Source organism: Gymnoscopelus braueri, assembly GCF_963280865.1.
Source record: "Gymnoscopelus braueri genome assembly, chromosome: 21".
NCBI lineage: Eukaryota > Metazoa > Chordata > Actinopteri > Myctophiformes > Myctophidae > Gymnoscopelus > Gymnoscopelus braueri.
The window spans coordinates 1,193,665-1,218,940 of record NC_137623.1 but is presented as its reverse complement, the minus strand read 5'-3'; the positions used below and the strand labels follow the sequence as shown (position 1 = coordinate 1,218,940).

The 25,276-nt window shown below is 42.8% G+C and overlaps 1 protein-coding gene across 1 annotated transcript in view; it reads right to left on the bottom strand.

Moving 5' to 3' along the window:
• Positions 1–3,447: 3,447 nt before the first annotated feature.
• The window catches only part of phex (phosphate regulating endopeptidase homolog, X-linked), a gene marked incomplete at its 5' end in the record, with an annotated part of 36,384 nt that continues 14,555 nt past the window's right edge, over positions 3,448–25,276 (bottom strand). The window contains 7 exons of the mRNA XM_080418002.1: positions 3,448–3,914; positions 9,572–9,648; positions 9,777–9,881; positions 10,185–10,250; positions 11,131–11,261; positions 12,057–12,124; positions 18,394–18,448. Coding sequence (XP_080274128.1) covers positions 3,743–3,914; positions 9,572–9,648; positions 9,777–9,881; positions 10,185–10,250; positions 11,131–11,261; positions 12,057–12,124; positions 18,394–18,448 — 674 coding nt within the window. The 3' untranslated portion in view covers positions 3,448–3,742. The remainder of the gene's footprint in view (positions 3,915–9,571; positions 9,649–9,776; positions 9,882–10,184; positions 10,251–11,130; positions 11,262–12,056; positions 12,125–18,393; positions 18,449–25,276) is intronic.

Sequence of the window (25,276 nt, the reverse complement as noted above, 5' to 3'; positions counted from 1 at the left end):
TCCATGAATGAACACGTGCACCTATGCGCCGCAGCAGGACTCTGTGTACGTTGCCATGGGAACTGTAGACATTATAATGAATGAATGTGTTGTCATGAGTTTGAATGAGAAGTTCTGCTTTGACAAAAGGTGTGTGTGTGTGTGTGTGTGTGCGCGCGCGCGCGCGCGCGTGCGTGTGTGTGTGTGTGTGCGCGTGTGTGTGTGTGTGTGTGTGTGTGTGTGCGTGCGTGTGTGGTGTGTGTGTGTGTGTGTGTGTGTGTGTGTGTGTGTGTGTGCGTGTGTGCGTGTGTACTTGTATTACTATACGTGTAAACAGTAATTAAGTACATGTACTCATGCACTGTACTTAAGTACAATGTTGAGGTATTTCTTACTTCACTGAAGTATTTCCAATTTTCAGTATTTTAACTGAAAATTACTTCTACTGGAGTACTTCTACTTCACCACATCTCAGAGGAAAATATTGTACTTTTACTCCATTACAAGTATTTGAAAACTTTAGTTACTAGTTACTTTGTAGATTTTGATTATTATTACAAAAATAAATTAAACACTTGTATATATTTATATCTATATATATTTCAGCCATTTGAAAATAGCAGATCTATAGAGCTTGTAGATCTGCTATTTTCAAAAGATTTGTATATTATTTGAAAACTTGTAATGGGACATTCTGCATAATGAGTACTTTCTACTTTTGGTACTGCATGGACAAAACACACAAAACTATAGATAAACATACAGTTAACGTTAAGTAAAACTATAGATAAACATACAGTTAACGTTAAGTAAAACTATAGATAAACACACAGTTAACGTTAAGTAAAACTATAGATAAACATACAGTTAACGTTAAGTAAAACTATAGATAAACATACCATACTCGTCCAGTATTGTCCTTTCAAATATTTTATATTTATTTTACAATATATATTTTTTAATGAGTTGACAAATATATACACGCATACATAGACATTTTGCCACAGTTATCTCAATACAATTCATTATTTCAATATGTTACAGCATTATTCAACCTCACGTGGTTGACATACAAGTACTTTAGGTCAAGGACCCACTCTGAGAAAACAACAATACAAACAATACATTGAGTTATATAGCAAGTGAAAGTATGTCACCCCACTGATATATGTTTCACCAACATTTATTTTTTTAAAGACTTAGGGCACTATCTTGTCTCTTACCCCCATGTCTAAACTATAGAGTACAGAAGTCCTGACGTCACTCATTCATCCCCTGGGTCGTAAAGTCATGTCTCTATGGAGAATAACATTGGGTCATCTTAGAATCGTCTCATATAAGAATTGTGGTCCAAAAATAAACAAACTGTCTCTGCGATATTGTCAGGGAGGAGGTTCTGTATCGTTTATGATAGTCAGTCACTCATATTTGATACAGTCTGTTTCTGGAGAAAATGTAACATTATCGTTTTCTCACCGTCAGTTGATGCTTCATATCCATAAGAGTCAAACCGCCAGGGATCATTTGTTTATTTTTGGAACACAGTTCTTATTTGACGCGATATTAAACACATCTATGGGAATTCAGAATGGGGAATAAAACGCGACCCAGGTAGGATGTGTAAATTACATCAGACTTAGATCAGCTATTTGATTTTTTTTTAGTAAAAAATGGCTAAAACGTTTTGACATGAGGAGTAAGGTAAGACATGAGGAGTAAGGTAAGACATGAGGAGTAAGGTAAGACATGAGGAGTAAGGTAAGACATGAGGAGTAAGGTAAGACATGAGGAGTAAGGTAAGACATGAGGAGTAAGGTAGACAGGGCCCTTAATGTTACATATGAACCCTTCAGTGTCTTGGTCTATAAGGTGGGGGTCCTCCCTGCCAAAGCTGTATAGATCATAATGTAGTCTAACAGCGGTTCTCAAGACCCCCCCCAAAATAATCATATTTCAACTGGGACCCCCAAAATAATCATATTTGAACTGGGGACCCCCAAAATAATCATATTTGAACGATGCGTAGTTAACCAGTAATGTTGACAGTTACCTCACATTACAACGTTACATAGAACAATATTCCAGTAATAATGTCTCCAGTTTCTGTGCTACAGAATATGATCATAATAAGAAAGGCTTTATAACAACGTAAGGTCCACAGTTACTGTAACCCTACTAGGCCGGTGCTTCACCACCACCAAGCCCCCCCCCCCCCCCCCCGCCTTAGCAATATTATAGATGAATATATGAATATGATAATATGGCATCTAACTCAATTAAACCCACTGTCACCTGACTTTAAACACCAGCTGTTTGACAATAACACAATCTTACCAGCTCACAACGCATCCCAGAACAATTCAATAAATCATGAAAAAGAATAAAAGATAAGAATTTAGTTTTTAAACATTTTAACTAACATAAAAATGTCCCTATTGTACAACATCCTTTCAGGGAGGGGATCTGTGGCCATGGGAATACATCAATGTGGGGGTCCTTGATATGTAGGGGGGTGCTTTTTTTTAAATGTTTATAATTTTTATCCCTCGATTTTGTAACCCTTTTTTTCACCCGGTGCCAATTTTCTAAGTGATCCTGGGCACTACACTCCCCCCCACCAGCCTAGGGAGCCCAGGGCCGAGCTCATGCCTCCTTCGATGCATGAGAGCCAACCGACCCTTCTTGTCACCTGACATGTGTGGGTCCTTGATATGAAAAAGCTTTTGAGAACTGCTATAGGCTACAACACTATATGTTCTTCTGGTGAGAAGATCTCCAGTTTATCACATCGTTTGTGTTCCACATTTACGGCAACGTTACAGATGATTACAGTCATGTGAGGAAGACTAACGTTACAGATGATTACAGTCATGTGATGAAGACTAACGTTACAGATGATTACAGTCATGTGAGGAAGACTAACGTTACAGATGATTACAGTCATGTGAGGAAGACTAACGTTACAGATGATTACAGTCATGTGATGAAGACTAACGTTACAGATGATTACAGTCATGTGAGGAAGACTAACATTACAGATGATTACAGTCATGTGATGAAGACTAACGTTCATTTATCAGCTCTTCTCACAATTAACATAATATAAAAAATAGGTAGGAACCTCATATGTCCAAAACTGTTACTTTCCTAGAATCAAATCAAAGCCCTCTGCCTATCTGGTCTGGCCCCGCTAAACATAAATTCGGTTGTGATTGGATTTCCCCGCCTCCGAAGTTGTGGGGCACCAATCAGGGCACAGTATGCAAATATGGGGCGGGTTTATCACCAAAGGCAGTTTTTGAAGGCTAGTAGCCTTACAGGCCGGGAGATAAGATATGAGATGTCTGCCTGACAACAACGTTATGTTGTTCACTCACAAGTCATTGCACCCCCCCCCACCCCCCCCCCCCCCCACACACACACACACACACACACACACACACACACACACACACACACACAACACACAGTTACCGTAACATAATACAGTATAGCTCTGGTCCATAGCGTTAGAAGGAGTTCTCCTTAACGCTATGGGACTTTCCATGTCACTGCAGACGAGAGGCTGTGCAGCTGTGTGGTGCAAAGCTGGAAAGTCCCACAGCGTTAAGGAAACTAAATACAGTACAGACTCTATCCCTCCATGATGGCAGTGGGCTGTCAGAGCTGGGCGCTGGATGGGAGGGGGTCCTGACAGCTGTGTGGTCAGGATGGGGGTCCTGACAGCTGTGTGGTCAGGATGGGGGTCCTGACAGCTGTGTGGTCAGGATGGGGGTCCTGACAGCTGTGTGGTCAGGATGGGGGGTCCATGGGGGGGGAGGGGGGGGGGGGGTCTACAGACCCGACAGGACTTGTCTCCTCTGTTCATAAGCGAGGAAGCGGGACAGTCGAACGCTTTGCGGAACTCTTCATAATTACTCATCGCCCCGACGACTCTGGAGGGGCGACAGTAAGAGGGTCACTGGTCATGGGTGTCCGTCTGTGTGTGTGTGGGGGTGTGTGTGTGTGTGTGTGTGTGTGTGTGTGTGTGTGTGGTGTGGTTGTGTGTGTGTGTGTGTGTGTGTGTGTGTGTGTGTGTGTGTGTGCGTCATTTATTTCTGCAATGAATACTGAAGAGAGTCGAAGTCAAGGCATCATTTATTAATTAGGGACGTTGACCTTTGAACCGATACGGTACAGTACGGTACTCGATAACTGGAACTCGATACGGTAGCAAAGTCGGTACCTATTATTTCTGTACTTTTTAATGTTTGGTAGGATTTTACACACACATGTAATAACATGTTCAGTTCAACACGGGCCGACGTCTGTTGAGACATAGCTAATGCTCCGTAATACAAGAAAAATAAAGGTGAATGAAGTTATAGGCTACAATATGCAACTACTATCAATGTATGGTTTTCATTACAAAGACGATCACAACAGGTTCAGGCTAATGCAGATACACATGATTCATTATCAAAGAAGAACAGTATGTTAGACAGCATTACAGCAGATAGAAAGAAGAACAGTATGTTAGACAGCATTACAGCAGACAGAAAGAAGAACAGTGTGTTAGACAGCATTACAGCAGACAGAAAGAAGAACAGTATGTTAGACAGCATTACAGCAGATAGAAAGAAGAACAGTATGTTAGACAGCATTACAGCAGACAGAAAGAAGAACAGTATGTTAGACAGCATTACAGCAGACAGAAAGAAGAACAGAATGTTAGACAGCATTACAGCAGACAGAAAGAAGAACAGTATGTTAGACAGCATTACAGCAGACAGAAAGAAGAACAGAATGTTAGACAGCATTACAGCAGACAGAAAGAAGAACAGTATGTTAGACAGCATTACAGCAGATAGAAAGAAGAACAGTATGTTAGACAGCATTACAGCAGACAGAAAGAAGAACAGTATGTTAGACAGCATTACAGCAGACAGAAAGAAGAACAGAATGTTAGACAGCATTACAGCAGATAGAAAGAAGAACAGTATGTTAGACAGCATTACAGCAGATAGAAAGAAGAACAGTATGTTAGACAGCATTACAGCAGATAGAAAGAAGAACAGTATGTTAGACAGCATTACAGCAGATAGAAAGAAGAACAGTATGTTAGACAGCATTACAGCAGACAGAAAGAAGAACAGTATGTTAGACAGCATTACAGCAGATAGAAAGAAGAACAGTATGTTAGACAGCATTACAGCAGACAGAAAGAAGAACAGTATGTTAGACAGCATTACAGCAGACAGAAAGAAGAACAGTATGTTAGACAGCATTACAGCAGAGAGAAAGAAGAACAGTATGTTAGACAGCATTACAGCAGACAGAAAGAAGAACAGTATGTTAGACAGCATTACAGCAGATAGAAAGAAGAACAGTATGTTAGACAGCATTACAGCAGACAGAAAGAAGAACAGTATGTTAGACAGCATTACAGCAGATAGAAAGAAGAACAGTATGTTAGACAGCATTACAGCAGACAGAAAGAAGAACAGTATGTTAGACAGCATTACAGCAGATAGAAAGAAGAACAGTGTGTTAGACAGCATTACAGCAGACAGAAAGAAGAACAGTATGTTAGACAGCATTACAGCAGAGAGAAAGAAGAACAGTATGTTAGACAGCATTACAGCAGATAGAAAGAAGAACAGTATGTTAGACAGCATTACAGCAGACAGAAAGAAGAACAGTATGTTAGACAGCATTACAGCAGATAGAAAGAAGAACAGTATGTTAGACAGCATTACAACAGACAGAAAGAAGAACAGTATGTTAGACAGCATTACAGCAGACAGAAAGAAGAACAGTATGTTAGACAGCATTACAGCAGACAGAAAGAAGAACAGTATGTTAGACAGCATTACAGCAGAGAGAAAGAAGAACAGTATGTTAGACAGCATTACAGCAGACAGAAAGAAGAACAGTATGTTAGACAGCATTACAGCAGACAGAAAGAAGAACAGTATGTTAGACAGCATTACAGCAGACAGAAAGAAGAACAGTATGTTAGACAGCATTACAGCAGATAGAAAGAAGAACAGTGTGTTAGACAGCATTACAACAGACAGAAAGAAGAACAGTATGTTAGACATTACAGCAGACAGAAAGAAGAACAGTATGTTAGACAGCATTACAGCAGATAGAAAGAAGAACAGTGTGTTAGACAGCATTACAGCAGATAGAAAGAAGAACAGTATGTTAGACAGCATTACAGCAGATAGAAAGAAGAACAGTATGTTAGACAGCATTACAGCAGACAGAAAGAAGAACAGTATGTTAGACAGCATTACAGCAGACAGAAAGAAGAACAGTATGTTAGACAGCATTACAGCAGACAGAAAGAAGAACAGTATGTTAGACAGCATTACAGCAGATAGAAAGAAGAACAGTGTGTTAGACAGCATTACAGCAGATAGAAAGAAGAACAGTGTGTTAGACAGCATTACAGCAGACAGATGCCAACATGTCGTCCTGCACACATTGAGTCATTTCAAAATTGCGATTAACAGCAAACAAAGTTAACGACTCAAATAACGTTCAAAGGAGTGAAACCAAAAGCTCACGTCCTCCTCCATGGATTATAGACTAACACACAGCATGAGGCAACAGGGCTGGACCTTTAATATAGTTAAATCTCTCTCAGATACTAGGAGACAGAACTAGTTTTGGTGTGTGTGTGTGTGTGTGTGTGTGTGTGTGTGTGTGTGTGTGTGTGTGTGTGTGTGTGTGTGTGTGTGTTTCCTACTGAGGTGTTGAGGGTGTGAATTGTCCATCCCCCCCCCCCCCCCCAAGTCATCTTTAGTTAACTCTTTCACTGCCATAATAAATACATAAATGAATCAGCCAGTGCCAGAGATTTTTTGATTTTCTTACCTTTTCAAGTCGTCACAGAATATCTATGTTTACTATGATGGATCCTCTGATGGTAATGGAGGAGGGTTTCACTGACCTTCCGCCAGAAAAAAAACTAAAAGTCATCGCGGTCGAGGGGCTCAACAGGGTGGGGCGAGGGGCTCAACAGGGCGGGGCGAGGGGCTCAATTGGGCAGGGCGAGGGGCTCGACAGGGCGGGGCGAGGGGCTCAATTGGGCGGGGCGAGGGGCTCGACAGGGCGGGGCGAGGGGCTCAACAGGGCGGGGCAGCTGCCCTCGTTGCCCAGCCCAGTCTATCTGGGTAAAGTGTAAACTACACTTCAGATCGCTTTCGGCCAGCCATGCATGTTTGTTCTCTTTCCCTATCAGTGAAGTGTGTTGAAGTGTGATGGTGCGTTCAGGTTGAAGTGTGTTGAAGTGTGATGGTGCGTTCAGGTTGAAGTGTGATGAAGTGTGATGGTGCGTTCAGGTTGAAGTGTGATGAAGTGTGATGGTGCGTTCAGGTTGAAGTGTGATGAAGTGTGATGGTGCGTTCAGGTTGAAGTGTGATGAAGTGTGATGGTGCGTTCAGGTTGAAGTGTGATGAAGTGTGATGGTGCGTTCAGGTTGAAGTGTGATGAAGTGTGATGGTGCGTTCAGGTTGAAGTGTGATGAAGTGTGATGGTGCGTTCAGGTTGAAGTGTGATGAAGTGTGATGATGGTGCGTTCAGGTTCAAGTGTGATGAAGTGTGATGGTGCGTTCAGGTTGAAGTGTGATGAAGTGTGATGGTGCGTTCAGGTTGAAGTGTGATGAAGTGTGATGGTGCGTTCAGGTTGCCTCGTTGACCAGTGTCCGCTCGCTCGCTTTCTTTCAAGATGCGTTCAAGAGTACCGAAAGAGTACCGTTTGTTTTTAATTGAACCGGCACTTGGTAGTACCGATATTAATCGGTCAGTGTGACTAAAAGTACAGAATGCGGTATCAACCCTAATATTAACACCAACACTGGCAGGTATTAATTAATTAATTCATCCGCCACTGCCAGCGCTTTGACCTTATTGTGAGTCTTTTTGATCCACTGAACAAAAACAACATCAACGCAGATGTAAACAAACCATATCTCTCTTCTTTCCACCAGAAAAACAACATTGTAACAGAGCTCGTCTGTTCTGTAGTTATGGAGATAAAAGTGTTTTTATAAATCTGATAACGTTGTAGCGGACGTGAACATATTTTAGATGACGTCATTTCCGGGTGTATTCTTCTCTGGAAGTCAGGGCATCATTCATAGGTTGGCAAGAGCGCCCTCTAGTGTAATCACTGAAAACACCACCATGATGACGTAATATTACGTCCATGGCAGTCAATGTGTTAACTCATTGAGTGCCATTGACGTGTTTCACGTGTTTTACCGCAAAAATTTGAAAAAAAAAATCAGAGCCCAAGAATCATTATCTGAAACAGAAAAAGGCTGGATCTCGGCTCCTAAGCACTTTTTTTTTACTATTTATTTTTGGCCCAGATATGCTATCAGACATGCTATCAGACATGCTATCAGACAGGCTATTCGACATGCTATCAGACATGCTATCAGACATGCTATCAGACATGCTATCAGACATGCTATCAGACAGGCTATTCGACATGCTATCAGACATGCTATCAGACATGCTATCAGACATGCTATCAGACATGCTATCAGACAGGCTATCAGACATGCTATCAGACAGGCTATTCGACATGCTATCAGACATGCTATCAGACATGCTATCAGACATGCTATCAGACAGGCTGTTTTCAACATCAGACAATTAACACATCCACCGCCAAGGGCTAATCTCATAATGTACTCACCAGTGCCAAGGTTTTATTGTTGTTTTTTGTTTTTTTCAGGTCGCCATAGGCCCCGTTAAAATCCTTTAGATTGCCCGATCCAATGTTTGTAAACAACGGGCACATGTCCTGGTGTCTACTCGTCGAGACCGCGTGTCAAACGGAGCCGCCATGTTTGAGTTCTGATCGTTTAAGTTAACATGGGAAATGCGAGGATGAAAAACTACATGTCCTGTACAGCTTTTACAGGGGTTTATGTGTACGACTTAGAATGGAGACAGACGGGAAACAAAAAACGTGATCGCACTTCCGGTCCGATCGGGTGGTGTTACACTGAAAATGGTCCCCCTAGAAAATTAAAAAAAAAAAAAATTTCGAAAAAAAGGAAAAAGCACCACAGCCCGTAGGCTACGGGATTGGCGCTTAACCGTTGGATTTAACGGCCCGTAGAACTACGGGCCCGGCGGTAAATGTGTTAATGTCAAAAAAGTCGCGATGACCTTGTTGACATTTGTGAAACCACACAGTGCAACCCTCAGTGATTAGCACCCATCAGGGGATGGATTATACTGGAGATAAACATTCTGTGACTACTTGACAATCTAAGATAAATTGAAAAATCTCTGGCACTGGGACCACATAGACAGACATAATTCTGGCACTCAATGAGTTAAGACATCAAAATATGTGAGTCTTTCATCGTTAACCGTTTACCGGGGGATTTACATTAAGCAACAACACACGTATGCGTGTGTGTGTGTGTGTGTGTGTGTGTGCGTGTGTGCGTGTGTGTGCGTGTGTGTGTGTGTGTGCGTGTGTGCGTGTGTGTGCGTGTGTGTGTGTGTGTGTGTGTGTGTGTGGTGCGTGTGTGCGTGTGTGTGCGTGTGTGTGTGTGTGTGTGTGTGTGTGTGTGCTCACCTGTACTTGGGTGGACTGTGGGCTCCACTCTGGATCTGGTCCCTGGCTGCTTCTGGTCTGTAGGAGTTACACCTGACCTGCACACACCACACACACAGTGTGTGTATCACAGTTTAACTGTGTGTGTGTGTGTGTGTGTGTGTGTGTGTGTGTGTGTGTGTGTGTGTGTGTGTGTGTGTGTGTGTGTGTGTGTGTGTGTCCTTACGTGGGCGTAGCTGAGGAAGAACAGCTGGTTGTTGTTGAATCCTAGTCCAGGAAGTAGAGGCTCCTCCACCCCTCCCCTCTTCTCCTCCACCCAGCGTCTGTAGGCCTACACACACACACACACACACACACACACACACACACACACACACACACACACACACACACACACACACACACACACACACACACACACACACACACACACACACACACACACACACACACACACACACACACATACACATCACGGTCATACCCTGTAAGACCACTAGGAGGTGCAGTCAGAGGAACAGAACACGGTCATACCCTGTAAGACCACTAGGAGGTGCAGTCAGAGGAACAGAACACGGTCATACCCTGTAAGACCACTAGGAGGTGCAGTCAGAGGAACAGAACACGGTCATACCCTGTAAGCTTGTCTTATTCCACCGTTGTCTGCAATGTTCTCTGCCAACGTCCTCTTTCCTCGAACCTTCAACACATGGAAACAATGTAACAATGTAAACAATGTAACAATTTACATTAAGTTATATCGTGCACGATCGGTTGGATCACTTTCAGAGCGACTTTATGGACGATGGAAACATTGACAGCCAAGAAAAATCCATCAGAAGGACATCTGGAACGCAATCGTTCACTCGCCCTCGGAAAGTTGACTTATTAAGATATATGAGACGATTATGAATGGATTGCTATGAGCTCACAGCGCGTCGGAACACGACGTGTTGTGACTGTGAGCTTGGTCATTTTTGCTTTATGTTCCTCCCAGAGCCATGACGCCTGCTTTTTAAATGAGTACCTTTACAGCATCTGAGTTTGAAACCCCCCACACCCCACTCTACACCAGACCCACACCCCACTCTACACCAGACCCACACCCCAATGTCTACACCAGCAGTATAAATCTGTGTTTTCCCCCAACCTCGACTCTGCCCCCAGCTATGACACTACGCCGTGTGTGGGTATACACTTACACTAAGCCCCGCCCCCTTCTCAGTGGTACTTACATTAAGCCCCGCCTCCTCCCAGCGGTATCCATTGTACTTACATTAAGCCCCGCCCCCTTCTCAGTGGTACTTACATTAAGCCCCGCCTCCTCCCAGCGGTATCCATTGTACTTACATTAAGCCCCGCCTCCTCCCAGCGGTATCCATTGTACTTACATTAAGCCCCGCCTCCTCCCAGCGATATCCATTGTACTTACATTAAGCCCCGCCTCCTCCCAGCGGTATCCATTGTACTTACATTAAGCCCCGCCTCTTCCCAGCGGTATCCATTGTACTTACGTTAAGCCCCGCCCCCTTCCCAGTGGTACTTACATTAAGCCCCGCCCCCTTCCCAGTGGTACTTACATTAAGCCCCGCCTCCTCCCAGCGGTATCCATTGTACTGCTCCACCATACACTGGGTCTTGTCGTTGAAAGCTGTGATGGAAGCGTTGCTCCACCACTGGTCCAGGTTCCCGTCTTTGTCGTACTTACGCCCTGTTTAAAACATGCATTGAATAAATAGGACCACAATGGAAACAAGGGCCCAGTGTTATCCTGAACAGACTCTGATTGGACCACAATACCCTATCCAATACCCTACACAATACCCTGACTAATACACAATACCCTGATAATACACAGTACCTGTAGGTCAGTGTTTATTTCATAGACTAAAACCAAAAATGTTGGTCGACCTTTTTTCACTGACGGAAACAAAAACATAATAAAAACTAAGATATGATGAAACTATGACTAAATATGTTGACAATTTCCCGTCAACAAATACAAACTAGACGAATGCACACAAAGACATACAGTAGCACACAATTTTATGAATGACATTTTTCGCCATTTTTAAGTCTAGAGCCGAAAAATGGCAAATCTACAAGCTCACAACGCGTTGCGCTGCAATGCGTTGTGAGCTTGTAGATCTTTCTCAGTGCATGACACTGGCGCTCAACCTGTTTTAGGTCTAATTCCAACCCCTAAACCTACAGTATCCTCTAAATGTCTCATCCTGATCCAACCCAAACATTCATCTTTTTCTAATAGTAAACATGTCGTAAAAATATTGCACACACACACACACACACACACACAGACACACAGACACACACACACACACAGACACAGACACAGACACACACACACACACACACACACACACACACACACACACACACACACACACACACACACACACACACACACAGGAGGATGTTATAAATGTAGTAATATAAATGATTAAACATGATCTATAATTCATGCTCCACATCCTCGGTGACTCACCGTTATTATCAAAGCCGTGCGTTAACTCGTGTCCGACGATCACCCCGATGGCTCCGTAGCTCAGAGACCTGGAGGGTTGTGAGATCTGTTAATTGTCAATGTGTTGTACAACACGCTGGAGCCTAAAACACCGTGAACACTTTAACCCCAGAATGCCTGCCTGGGGGGTGGGGGGGGGGGGCATTCGGCAAAAACGATCTACAAACTCACACAACGTTGCAAGCTTGTAGGTCGGCTACTTTTTGCCGTAAATATTTTGCGCAGACAGTCCAGATCTCTGATGCAGTTTGAATATCAAGGACCCCCACATGTATATGTATTTGGCTTCGGACCCCCCCCCCCCCTGACAAGCACTTGGAATTGTAGGAGTTGGGGCATTCAACTAAGGCCACGTTTAGAGTCTAAACGTCTAAACAACTTTTCTCTAGAGAAAACGTCAAAGAGCCGTTTCGTTCTCACTTTTTATTCTGCGTTTAGACGGAGACGCTGCAGTGTGCATGCCAGGTGACTAGGTGGCGCTGCAGTGTGCATGCCAGGTGACTAGGTGGCGCTGCAGTGTGCATGCCAGGTGACGCGCTGACGTTCTACTTCCTATCACAGCTGTTTGTTTGGTTGCCATGTCCGCTTATTATACGTGACTTTGGGCTTGATTCCTAATGTTGTTTAAACCAGTGGTTTTTGTGTATTTGACCTCTTTTTATCTTCTCAAAATGTCTGTTTTTCTTTTTTGAAAATAGCAGATCTACAAGCTGACAACGCGGTGCATCGCAGCGCGTTGTGAGCTTGTAGATCAGCAATTTTCAAATATCCCAGTCAATTCTTTGGGCTTGTTTTCATAGACCTGGTTGCTTATTTCTCTCGCAGAATCTGGCAACACTGGTAAACACCGTATTGCATGTTTACATGGAGAAGCGAGACAAAGCGTTTTCAATGATTTGTTTAGACAAAAAAAAAATCATGTGGGGACGGCCCTATACGGGTCCTGACCCACAGGTTGAGAACCACTGCTCTACCAGTTAAGTGCTTAATGTTTACATCTCCAGACACTCATCAAACATTCATGTTACGGAAAACAAACTAGCTTTTCTTTTAGCTTTTCGTTTCATTCTATTTGAACCACTTAGACCCTTTTCTAGACGTAGTGAAACGGACATGAGTTGTAGCTCTCTTCTCCTTCTACACCCAATCTCTTCAACCAGAAATAGATGTGAGCTTTTAGATCGGCTATTTCCGGAGAACGTTCCCTCCAGAATAGGGCTGTTAATTCCTTTTAGATTGTTTTATTTTATTTAAAGGTAGGGTAAGTGATTTGCAATTATTCAAATAATTGCAAAATGGGTCTGTGTTCTGATAGTGCTCGTTACTATAGAGTGTCCTGTCCATATAAGGAGTCTCCAATATCTCTCCAGCTCTTTATTAAACAGAAAATGCATTTTCAGTGCTCTCTCCTGATTGGCTCAAATGTTGTCACCTACCTGAAAATGTACTATATTCTGTTTATTAACACATTAACCGCCAAGAACGTAGTCCTACGGTCCGTTAAATCCAACTGTTAAGCGCCGAGACCATAGCCCGTCTTTTCGCGCATGCGCGGTCCGGGTTCACTTTCGGATTTTTTTTGATCCACTTCCGTTTCCGGTTTGATGACCGGAAACGGAATTATTTGGGATCCGGTTTTGACGATCACGTCCGCTCCCATTCTACAGACGAAACTGAAACTCAATTCTCTTCCTGTAGTTTTTTCTCCTCGCATTTCACTGTTTAACGTAATCCGCTCTAACTACAACATGGATGCCCCGTTTGACACGTGATTTTCACTGGGAGATACGTTGAGATGTCGCGGATGTAAACAGACCGTTTACGGCTCAATCTTAAGGATTTTAACAAGATCTATGGCGACATGAAAAAAACTAAAAAACAACAAAAACACCTTGGCACTGGTGAGTACATTATGAGATTAACCTCTGGCGGTCGATGTGTTAAAGAGCTGGAGAGAAACCTGTGACCGAACAAACGCTCTGTACCAATGATTACTATCACAATATAGTACTTTAACCTTTTAACCAAAACCAAAAAAATACAAATAAAATATCACTTACCCTACCTTTAATTGTTTATTCTACATCATATCGACCATATAGCCGTTTTGAAGCCATGCACTGTTTCAGCGAATTCAAATCCTCCATCTTGGAAATTCCGCAGCCTGTGAATAATCCAAATACCACCGAAGAAGAGCATACACCCAGATATCACGTGAGCAGAAGAAGAAAATGATCGTCTGTTTCCACGTTTAAAGGATTTACAAAAGTAATTAGTTTTTCGGATTTCTGTTGTTTTTAAAGTGTTTTTCAAAAAACAAGCCGCATTCAAACGGCCATATCTCTGGAATGGAGGATGGCGGCGGGCCAATCTTTTTCTTCCCGACGCTACGGGACCCCCGTGCGTGCAACCAGCCCCCTGTCCCTGTCCGCGAGGATCGGGTTCACAGAGGATACTCCATGATTTTTCAAAGGTTCAGTAAAATCGCCGTTTTCGCTGGCAAAGGGTACACAGTAGAGGGATGAATTAATTAATTAATTCCTGGCAGTGAATGAGTTAATGAGAACAGCGGGTTAATTCAGCACCATCCTTATTGGCCTCCTTTAAAAATATATATAAAAATAAACGGATGCCGGCCTGCTGGTTCTCCACACTTGTTATTCTAGCAGTCATTTCACTATCTTATTAAAACAGGTTTTTTTAAGCCCAGCCCACTTCTTGAAGCTCTTCATTTGCAGCCTTTCAAGTCGTCTGACTTTGCATATTTTATACAAGAGAGAGAGAGAGAGAGTTTTGAGGCCAGTGCGTGTGTGTGTGCGTGTGCGTGTGCGTGTGTGTGTGCGTGCGTGCGTGTGTGTGTGTGAGCGAGCAGAACAGTCTGTATGTTCTTTCTGCACACTCCATTAACACATTAAAGACTGGAGAACGCATCATGTGTCATTTTGAGATTTCTTTGGGCTATTCAAAAATAGCAGATCTTCAAGCTCACAGCGCGGCACACAGCTTGTAGATCTGCTGTTTTTGAAAAATCGTGAAGATCTGTGCAAATCTTTGAATATGTATGTTTTTAAAGCCAACATTTGTAAATCAAATCATTGCTTCTTGGGGGGGGGGGGGGGTATCTGGGGGGGGGTACCTGGGACAACATCATTTACAAATGTTCACTTTAAAAAAATATATAAATGTTCATGATTTTTAAAAATAAATAGCAGATCTACAAGCTCGTAGCGCGGCACAGAGCCGCGCTTTAGAATTGCCAAAGAAATGTAAAATGACACATGATGCTTTCCTGGTTTCAATGGGTTAAGGGAAAAAAAGAAGAAAAAGTGACAATTATTTCTGTCAGAGAAAAGATTATGAACAGATGTTTGATAATAATATTATATATATATATATATATATATATATATATATATATATATATATATATATATATATATATATATATATATATATATATATGAACAGAGATGTTTGATAATAATAATGCAGTTAAATGTATCGGGTACATTTATTCTAATATATAATAATAGAATGATCCATTTAGAATGAGATTTTACATTGTCTCATTTCAATGATAAGGTTTCATCTTCAAGAGGATGAAAGACGCAGACGGTCGTTTTTAGCTTTGAGGATCTATCAGTGGTGTAAAGTAATTAAGTACATGTACTCATGTGTGTAAAGTAACTAATACTTTTACTTCTACATCTCAGATGAAGCTAGAGAAGGTGGTCCTCAGAGCACAGGGTCTCCACCAGGTCAGGCCCGTGATTCTCAAACGTTTTAATGTCAAGGACCCCCAAATCAACACTTATTAGCCCGCGGACCCCCATTTGAAAAGATATGCCATTCAGGGACCCCCATCAGAGAAGATTGTTACGGCTCTAGCAGTGATTTTCAACCAATTTCATTTCAAGGACCCCCCAGTTTGACATGCATTAGGGCTACGGACCCCAATTTAATGGCATTTCTATCTCTGGGACCCCTATTGTAAAATCAAGGTTAATTTAACTCTGAGAGTGTACACATGGAACCAAATGTACCCCGCAGGATCCATGTGGTTCCATGTGTACACTCTCAGAGTTACAGACCTGTAAGGGTCCATTTGGTTCCATGTGTACACTCTCAGAGTTACAGACCTGTAAGGGTCCATTTGGTTCCATGTGTACACTCTCAGAGTTACAGTAAGGGTCCATTTGGTTCCATGTGTACACTCTCAGAGTTACAGTAAGGGTCCATTTGGTTCCATGTGTACACATGAGGTAGGCTATTGTGGGCCAGCAATGTTCGAACGCACGCACGCACGCACGCACGCACGCACGCACGCACACACACACACACACACACACACACACACACACACACACACACACACACACACACACACACACACACACACACACACACACACACACACACACACACACACACACACACACACACACACACACACACACACACACACAAAGGTTATGCCAATAGACACACAGCAGCATCAAAGCAGCAGGATGTATCTCATTCTCACCCAAGAGAACGATATGTCAGCACAGCGTCGACGCCAGGCAACTCACGCACGCACACGCACACACACACACACACACACACACAAAGATGTTACAGTACATCACACCTGTCTTAGAAGAGAGTAAAACCTGACATACAGTACTTTATGCTGACAGCAGCATTACTAGCACCGGACATATTTATGAGTCCAGACTCCAGACACCAGGAGATCAAAGTGTTCTGCAGAGAAAAACCTGCTCCATCTCCACTAGCTATGGGTTTTTATTCTAACCAATGAAAAGTCTTTCAGATGGGTGTGTCCTGGGACGAAGCGCAGGCCAAAGCACGAGACAGGGTTCAGTGGCCTTATGCCCCAACCCATGAGACAGGGTTCAGTGTCCTTATGCCCCAACCCATAAGACAGGGTTCAGTGTCCTTATGCCCCAACCCACGAGACAGGGTTCAGTGTCCTTATGCCCCAACCCATGAGACAGGGTTCAGTGTCCTTATGCCCCAACCCATGAGACAGGGTTCAGTGTCCTTATGCCCCAACCCACAAGACAGGGTTCAGTGGCCTTATGCCCCAACCCATGAGACAGGGTTCAGTGTCCTTATGCCCCAACCCACAAGACAGGGTTCAGTGTCCTTATGCCCCAACCCATGAGACAGGGTTCAGTGTCCTTATGCCCCAACCCATGAGACAGGGTTCAGTGTCCTTATGCCCCAACCCATGAGACAGGGTTCAGTGTCCTTATGCCCCAACCCACAAGACAGGGTTCAGTGGCCTTATGCCCCAACCCATGAGACAGGGTTCAGTGGCCTTATGCCCCAACCCATGAGACAGGGTTCAGTGTCCTTATGCCCCAACCCACGAGACAGGGTTCAGTGTCCTTATGCCCCAACCCACAAGACAGGGTTCAATGGCCTTATGCCCCAACCCATGAGACAGGGTTCAGTGTCCTTATGCCCCAACCCATGAGACAGGGTTCAGTGTCCTTATGCCCCAACCCACAAGACAGGGTTCAGTGGCCTTATGCCCCAACCCATGAGACAGGGTTCAGTGTCCTTATGCCCCAACCCACAAGACAGGGTTCAGTGGCCTTATGCCCCAACCCATGAGACAGGGTTCAGTGGCCTTATGCCCCAACCGGGACTAAGAGGATAAGTAAAGTAAGTAATGAAAAGTCTGAACACATATATATAATCTTTATTCCAGACTCGTGGGTCCAGAAAAGACATCACATAATATAAAAAGAGACAACAAAACAGAACAAAACATCACTCAAGCGCACCCGCCCCCCACTTTAGCGATTGATTCGATTTTTTTTTTGTATAAATTAAAGATGGCGGATTTGAAATGGTTGAAAAAGAGGCTTCATTAGAGTCTGGTCATGTGACTTTGAACATCTCTTTCATACAGTCTATGGTAATAGAGTCTAGTCATGTGACTTTGAACATCTCTTTTATACAGTCTATGGTAATAGAGTCTGGTCATGTGACTTTGAACATCTCTTTCATACAGTCTATGGTAATAGAGTCTGGTCATGTGACTTTGAACATCTCTTTCATACAGTCTATGGTAATAGAGTCTGGTCATGTGACTTTGAACATCTCTTTCATACAGTCTATGGTAATAGAGTCTGGTCATGTGACTTTGAACACCTCTTTCATACAGTCTATGGTAATAGAGTCTGGTCAGGTGACTTTGAACATCTCTTTTATACAGTCTATGGTAATAGAGTCTGGTCAGGTGACTTTGAACATCTCTTTCATACAGTCTATGGTAAAAGCTTACCTTGGGTACTCTCTACCCCAGAAGAAGGGCTTCTGAAGCTCTCCTGCAGGAAATCCTGGAATGAGAAAACATCTAATTATTTGCAATCCTGAAAACCCAGCGCTTCACTAAAAACATTCAGCAGCTTCTTTAAGCAGGTCTCTTGACATGTTCAAAACACTATGACTAAAATCACACCAAGATATTCTGTCAAAATTAACTCTTTCACTGCCAAGAGTATTTTCATAAAGTACTCCCCCAGTGCCAGCGATTTGCGTGTTTTTAAATTTTTTATTTTGTAATTTTTCATTCAAATAAATTCTCTGATTGGGGTTTTAAACATTTACGACAGTTCTACCAGTAGAGAGCAGCAAATCGACACATTGATCGCCTCGTTGACTCGCTCGCCCCCTCCCAAACATCGTACGTCACATCCGGTCATTAACCGGATGTGACTTTTTCGACAATCGCTGATCGGGCTAAATTACGATGTGATCCACGACTACGATGACTGTTAGTCACCCAGACCAAAGAGAATAGAAGTAGACCTCTCCGTTCGTTTTTTATACCGTGTGAAAAAACGTGACTTTCCCTATTCTGGCCAAAAATGACCGCGGGAAAAAAATGAGAACCGGAAACGGAATCTGCGCCATGAAACCGGAACCCAATGAGTCTGAAGGAATCAGAAAGCGAAAGTGATCATGAAAAATAAACGGAATAGCGCGACCACAGTAAAAAGTAAAAACTCGGGCTGGCAGGGAGGGTATTCAGAGAAAACTCGGGATAACTCGGGGCTTGGCAATGAGAGAGTTAACACTGATTTATGGTGTTGTTAGTAGTGTTAGTGTGTTAGTAGTGTTAGTGTGTTAGTAGTGTTAGTGTGATAAGTGTGTTATGGTATTATGTTAGTGTGTTAGTAGTGTTAGTGTGATAAGTGTGTTATGGTATTATGTTAGTGTGTTAGTAGTGTTAGTGTGATAAGTGTGTTATGGTATTATGTTAGTGTGTTAGTAGTGTTAGTGTGATAAGTGTGTTATGGTATTATGTTAGTGTGTTAGTAGTGTTAGTGTGATAAGTTTGTTATAATAATAATAATAATAATAATAATAATAATAAACTTCATTTGTATAGCACCTTTCATGACATGAAATGCAGCTCAAAGTGCTTTACAGAGCAAGAATACAATTACAGTTAGAACCAATTTAACAATAAAGCAAACAAAAATAAAATAAAATAAAATAAAAGCAAAGGCTCGTTCTCAGAATAAAATGCAGTGTGCATAGACTTATCTATGCACAACTACAACACAAATGAATATAACTTAAATGTAGTGGCCACTGTCCTCTACAACACAGCTAAAGAAATATCCACACTTCACACAATTGCCAATATTACATGTGTACCTTAGTAATATATCTTCACACAATTGTCAATATTACACCTTAGTAATATATTTTCACTTAGTAATATTACACCTTAGTAATATATTTTCACCATGTTTACCACGTGTGGACTAGCCCAGGGGATCTGCTAACTTATCACATCCAAACCACACACCGTACACCCCTGAGAATGATATCGGGGTTATACAAGATATATAGACTAAACATAGACAAAAGGATCTGCCCTGGAGGGTCCACCACGTGTCGACGTGCCCCAGAGGATAATTCACTGAATCCTCCGGATGGAGTTATCAGACTCTTGTCTTTTAACTACCGTGACTCTCTCTTCCACTCACACAAAACAAAAGCAAAGGCATAAAACAACATTAAAATAGGGAATACAGTGAGGAATTAAAAATCAACCAAAGAATCAGCTAAAAGCAAGAGTGAAGTAATAGGTCTTGAGCTGTGCTTTAAAGCTATCGACAGAGGCTGCCTGTCTTAAGTGTAATGGGAGTTTATTCCACACTGTCGGTCCGTAAAAGCAGAATGCTGCTTCACCGTATTTTTTATATGTCATTGTAGGCACCTCGAGCAGGTCAGCACTTGAAGACCTGAGGGCCCGGTTTGGAACATATCTCTCTAGGCAGTCAGAGAGGTAGGAGGGTGCCAGACCATTTAGAGCTTTATAAACTATTAAAATAATTTTAAAATCAATCCTAAAAACAACCGGGAGCCAGTGTAGTGAAGCTAGAACTGGAGTGATATGTTCTCTCATCCTGGTTTTAGTTAAAATTCTGGCTGCCGCATTTTGAACAAGTTGTAATCTGTCAGTTGTTTTCTTTGGCAGGCCAGAGTAGAGTGCGTTGCAGTAATCAAGCCGAGAGAAAACAAAAGCGTGGATCAGCGTTTTTGCATCGTCTAACGACAGATAGTCTCTAATTCGTGCAATATTTCTAAGATGAAAGAAAGCAATCTTGGTGACATGATTCATGTGTGTATTGAAATTCAATTCATAATCGATAATCACCCCCAGGTTCTTTACTGTGGTGTTACTTTCTACAGCCAGGTTACCAAGTCTACTTGTTATTGATTCTCTCTGCTCACTGGAGCCAATTATGAGAACTTCTGTTTTATCCTCATTTAGCTTAAGAAAGTTCTCACTCATCCAGCATTTTATACTGGACAGACAGGTCAACAATGGGTCTAGAGCGCAGGGGTCGTCTGGAGCTACTGAAAGATACAGCTGGGTATCATCAGCATAGAAATGGAAGTTCACTCCGTGATCGGCGATGAGTTCTCCCAGCGGTAGTATATACAGGGAGAACAATAAGGGACCCAGAATTGAGCCCTGTGGAATACCAGAACAGATGTTGTGTTTGTCTGAGTCAAAGTTAGCTAGACTGACAAAATAGCTTCTGCCTGTTAGGTAAGAGTGAAACCAAGACAAGGCTGTGCCTGACAAACCAATCCAGTACTCCAAACGTTGTAGTAGAATTGTGTGATCAATCGTATCAAAAGCAGCGGTTAAGTCAAGGAGTAGGAGAACAGATACATTTTTGTCGTCAGCGGACACCCTAAGATCATTTATTACTTTTACAAGTGCTGTTTCTGTACTATGACCTTTCCTGAAGCCAGATTGGAATTTGTTATGAACCTTATTGTTCTGTAGGAACACATCCAGTTGATGAAAGATAGTTTTTTCTAAGACCTTGCCCAAAAATGGCAGATTTGAGATTGGTCTATAATTACCCAGCACCAATGGATCAAGGTTGTGTTTCTTGAGTAGCGGCCTGACTACAGCCGTTTTCAGTGAGTCTGGAAAGACGCCTGAAAGTAGAGAGCTGTTTACAATTCTTAGGATATCTCCAATAACACTGTCTAAAACCTCTTTGAGAAACGGGGTAGGTACTACATCCAGTGAGCAAGATGATGATGTCATCTGTGATATAGTTTTACGGAGTTCCTCTTCATTAATTGCGCAGAATGATATTAGGCTTCCTCTGGAGGGATCTACATTTTTGCACCATGCACCATTTGCCGCATTTGCAGTGCTAGCAGCAGCATTCATAATACCAGCTCGAATGCTAAAAATTTGGTTTTCAAAAAAGGATGCGAACTCATCACACTTAGCTTTAGAAGCAGGGAGCGACTCCTTGTAAGCCTGGGGGGGTTTAAGAGATGTTCAATGGTAGAGAATAAGACTCTGGCATTTTGCTTGTTGTCATTGATAATGCGTGAGAAATATGCCTGCCTTGCCAAGCGCAGTGCTTTGTTATAGGCCACTGTTGACTTCTTAAAGATCTCTAGGTGGACAGTGAGTTTGTTTTTTCTCCAAATTCGCTCAGCTTTACGACATTCTTTCTTGAGTGAGCGCATGTGCTCGTCAATCCAGGGTGTTACTCTAGAGTTAAGTTTCTTTTTAGTTTTCATAGGAGCCACTATGTTGAGAGCTGACTCTAATTTGAGATTAAGATGTTGAACCATATCATTCACTGAGGGAGCATCAAGTAGGGGGGGCACCTGCACACACGCCAGATGACGAGGAAACTCGTTTGCTGCAGATGAGATAAAAAAACGTTTTTTTATAGTATATTCTGTATTGTTTTTCCCTAGATCAGAGACAGTCATATTAAAACACAATAAATAGTGGTCTGTTAGTTCGGACTTATCAATAATACTGTCAACAGTGATATTCAAACCTTTAGTGATCACCAAGTCCAGGGTATGGCCATGTTTATGTGTTGGCCCAACAACATGTTGAATAAAGTCAAAGTTGTGCAGTAACTGTAGGAAACCCATAGCCACAACATCCGAAACAATGTCAACATGTAGATTAGCATCTCCAGTAATCAGAGTTCTGTCATAATTAGTGGAACAGATAGATAAAAGTTCTGATATTTCTGTTAGAAATAAGGCTTTGCTGCAATTTGGAGGTCGATACATACTAATCATAAGCACAGAGGATTGACTCTCCAATATGGTGGCCTGGTATTCAAATGATTTAAAACTGCCGAGGTTTGGCAGAGGTTTGAATTTTAAAGTGTCAGAAAAGATATTCGCCAGACCACCTCCTCTTTTTCCCTCACGTCCTGAGTGAATGAAACTGTACTTTGGTGGGCATGCTGCAGCTAGGGGCACCGCTCCATCAGATCCAAGCCAAGTTTCTGTTAGAAAGATAATATCTAGTTTCTCTTTACAGATGATATCATTTACAGAGGAAGACTTGTCATTAAGTGACCTGATGTTAAATAGGGCCAGGTTTAGCTTCAGGCATTCAACTATCTGGCTGTTGCCTCTACAGGGAATGCGTGTTAAATTTGCTATATTTGCAGAGTGTTTAAAGTCACTCCTTGTCCCGGAGGCTCTATTTGAGATAACAGTGGAAATATTGTAAACCTTGTTTTCTACAAGGCTAACTGAAATAGCCTTGGGCCCAGACATGATTTTGGCTATGCATAATGGACCCTGCCTATCTCAGCAGTCAAATGTATTCTCTAGACGTAGGGAAGCCGACAGGACGTTCTTGTTCTTGCGCTGTTCTTGACGTTCTTCGTTCCTGATCTTGCGCCTCTGTATTGCTAGTGCCAACAGCGTCAACCGTCGAGGGGGGATGGGTGGGGGGCAGGGCACGGTTGATGGTTGTGGGGCCTGGCGTTTGATTTGGGGGGTGAGTCTAGTCCCCTCTTTAATCAAGTCGTTCATGCTACTGGTGAACTCCAGAAGAGGTATTGGGGACAGGGAAAAAGATGATGATGAGGAGGAGGAAGGTGATAGAGTTGGTTGATCTTCCTCATTGAGAGACTCCTCTGTGTCTCCTCCCTCTTCTAGCGTGACCGTGGCTGCAGAGTCGACAATCTCCTCCAGGCTGTCATCAGCAGTCGACTCCTCCGTGGCAATCTCCTTCTGTGGAGTTAGGCTGTTATCAGCAGTTGCGCTGTCCTTTGTTTTTGTTTCCGAGTTATCAGAGAGTTCATTTGTTATGGATGTTCCACCATCCTTGGTAGGGGGGGGTGTGGCGCCCCCCTCCCCCTCAGCAGCGGTGGGGGATGGTGTGGTAGCGTCTACACAAAGCCATTCATGTTTTTCAGCAGCGGTAGCAGATAACAGAGCACTATCTGTTGTTATGGAATCTTGTGCTCTGGCCTTGGGAGAGCTTGGTGAAGACATAGGAACATTGTAGAAAAGGTTTAACATAAAAAAATTTGCTCCCAGCTTGTTCAATTTAAGCCCATCCGAGGAAAATAGGTGTCTTCTATCCCAAAAAAAATTGAAATTGTCAATAAAATGTACAGATTTGTTGGTGCACGTAGTTGAAAGCCATTTGCTCAGTGCAGACAGTCTACTGAAACGTTCATCGCCGCCTCTTGTAGGTGGTACTGGGCCGCTGATGCACACCTTCACATCAAGTGAGCTGATTTTGCTGAATAAGGCAGTGAAATTCTGTTTTAGGATTTCTGACTGTTTGTCCTCTGTATCACATGTGCCAACGTGCAAAATCAGGGTTTTCACCGTTGGGTGTTCAGCGACAAGATTCAGAATTCTGTCATTCATGTCAGAGACTTTGTCTTTGGGGAAGCATAACACTTTTGCCTTTCTTCTTATCATGCTTTTAACATCTTTAATAGCGGCATCCCCTATGATCAGAAATTCAGGCTCATCATATAACCTTTTTCCTTCTGAGTTACTCTTGGTTCTTACCCTGCTGGGTGAAGAGGATTTGTTTGGTCTGTCATCAGACGGGCATCTGGGGTCCTGAAGCAATGGGGCTGAATCTATTTCCCAGCCGCACCGGACACTCAGCACTCGATGTTTTGGGAGATTTGTTTGTAGATCTCCCCTTGGTAGTTTTCCACTGTTGACGCTCAGCACTCGATGTTTTGGGAGATTTGTTTGTAGATCTCCCGTTGGCAGTTTTCCGCTGTTGAAGGGGGGTGGAAGACGCGGTACCCTGTGTCCGGGGGCATCGTTGATGGTGACGCGCGGGTGGTAGCGCAGGCCAGCCGGTCAGATCTGTAATCACAGGGCTCCGAGTTCTGCCAGTTATTCGCCCCTTCAAAGCCTTTGGCTTTGCCCCGAGAGTGTTCCATGAGAAAGCCTTGTCATGGTCTTGTCCGTTGCTCTGAGACTGTGGAATTCCATAATGTTGATTCACTTCCACATTCACTCTTAAAAAGTTTAAGTCCGTTTCCAGCACTGCAATCCTTTGAAGCAATTTTTGGTATTCCTCTGTTGAAACAGTCGGGTACATCCTGATGCTAATTAGCTTTGGCTATATGCCACGTACCCAGTCACTGGAGGTCGACAAATAGATCGAAAAATAATATATTGAAATATGGCAAAAGCTTCTATCTATAGAAGAAATAGAGTCCCATGGGTTTATAAATATCCAGGATCCATTCGTGGTTTCTCAGGGGAAAAAAATAAAAATAAAACATGGATATCAGCTGAGGAATGTAAGCATAGGGCAGAGCGAGCAGCAAAAGCGTCCTCACTGTACGAGAGCAGAGCATTATGTTATG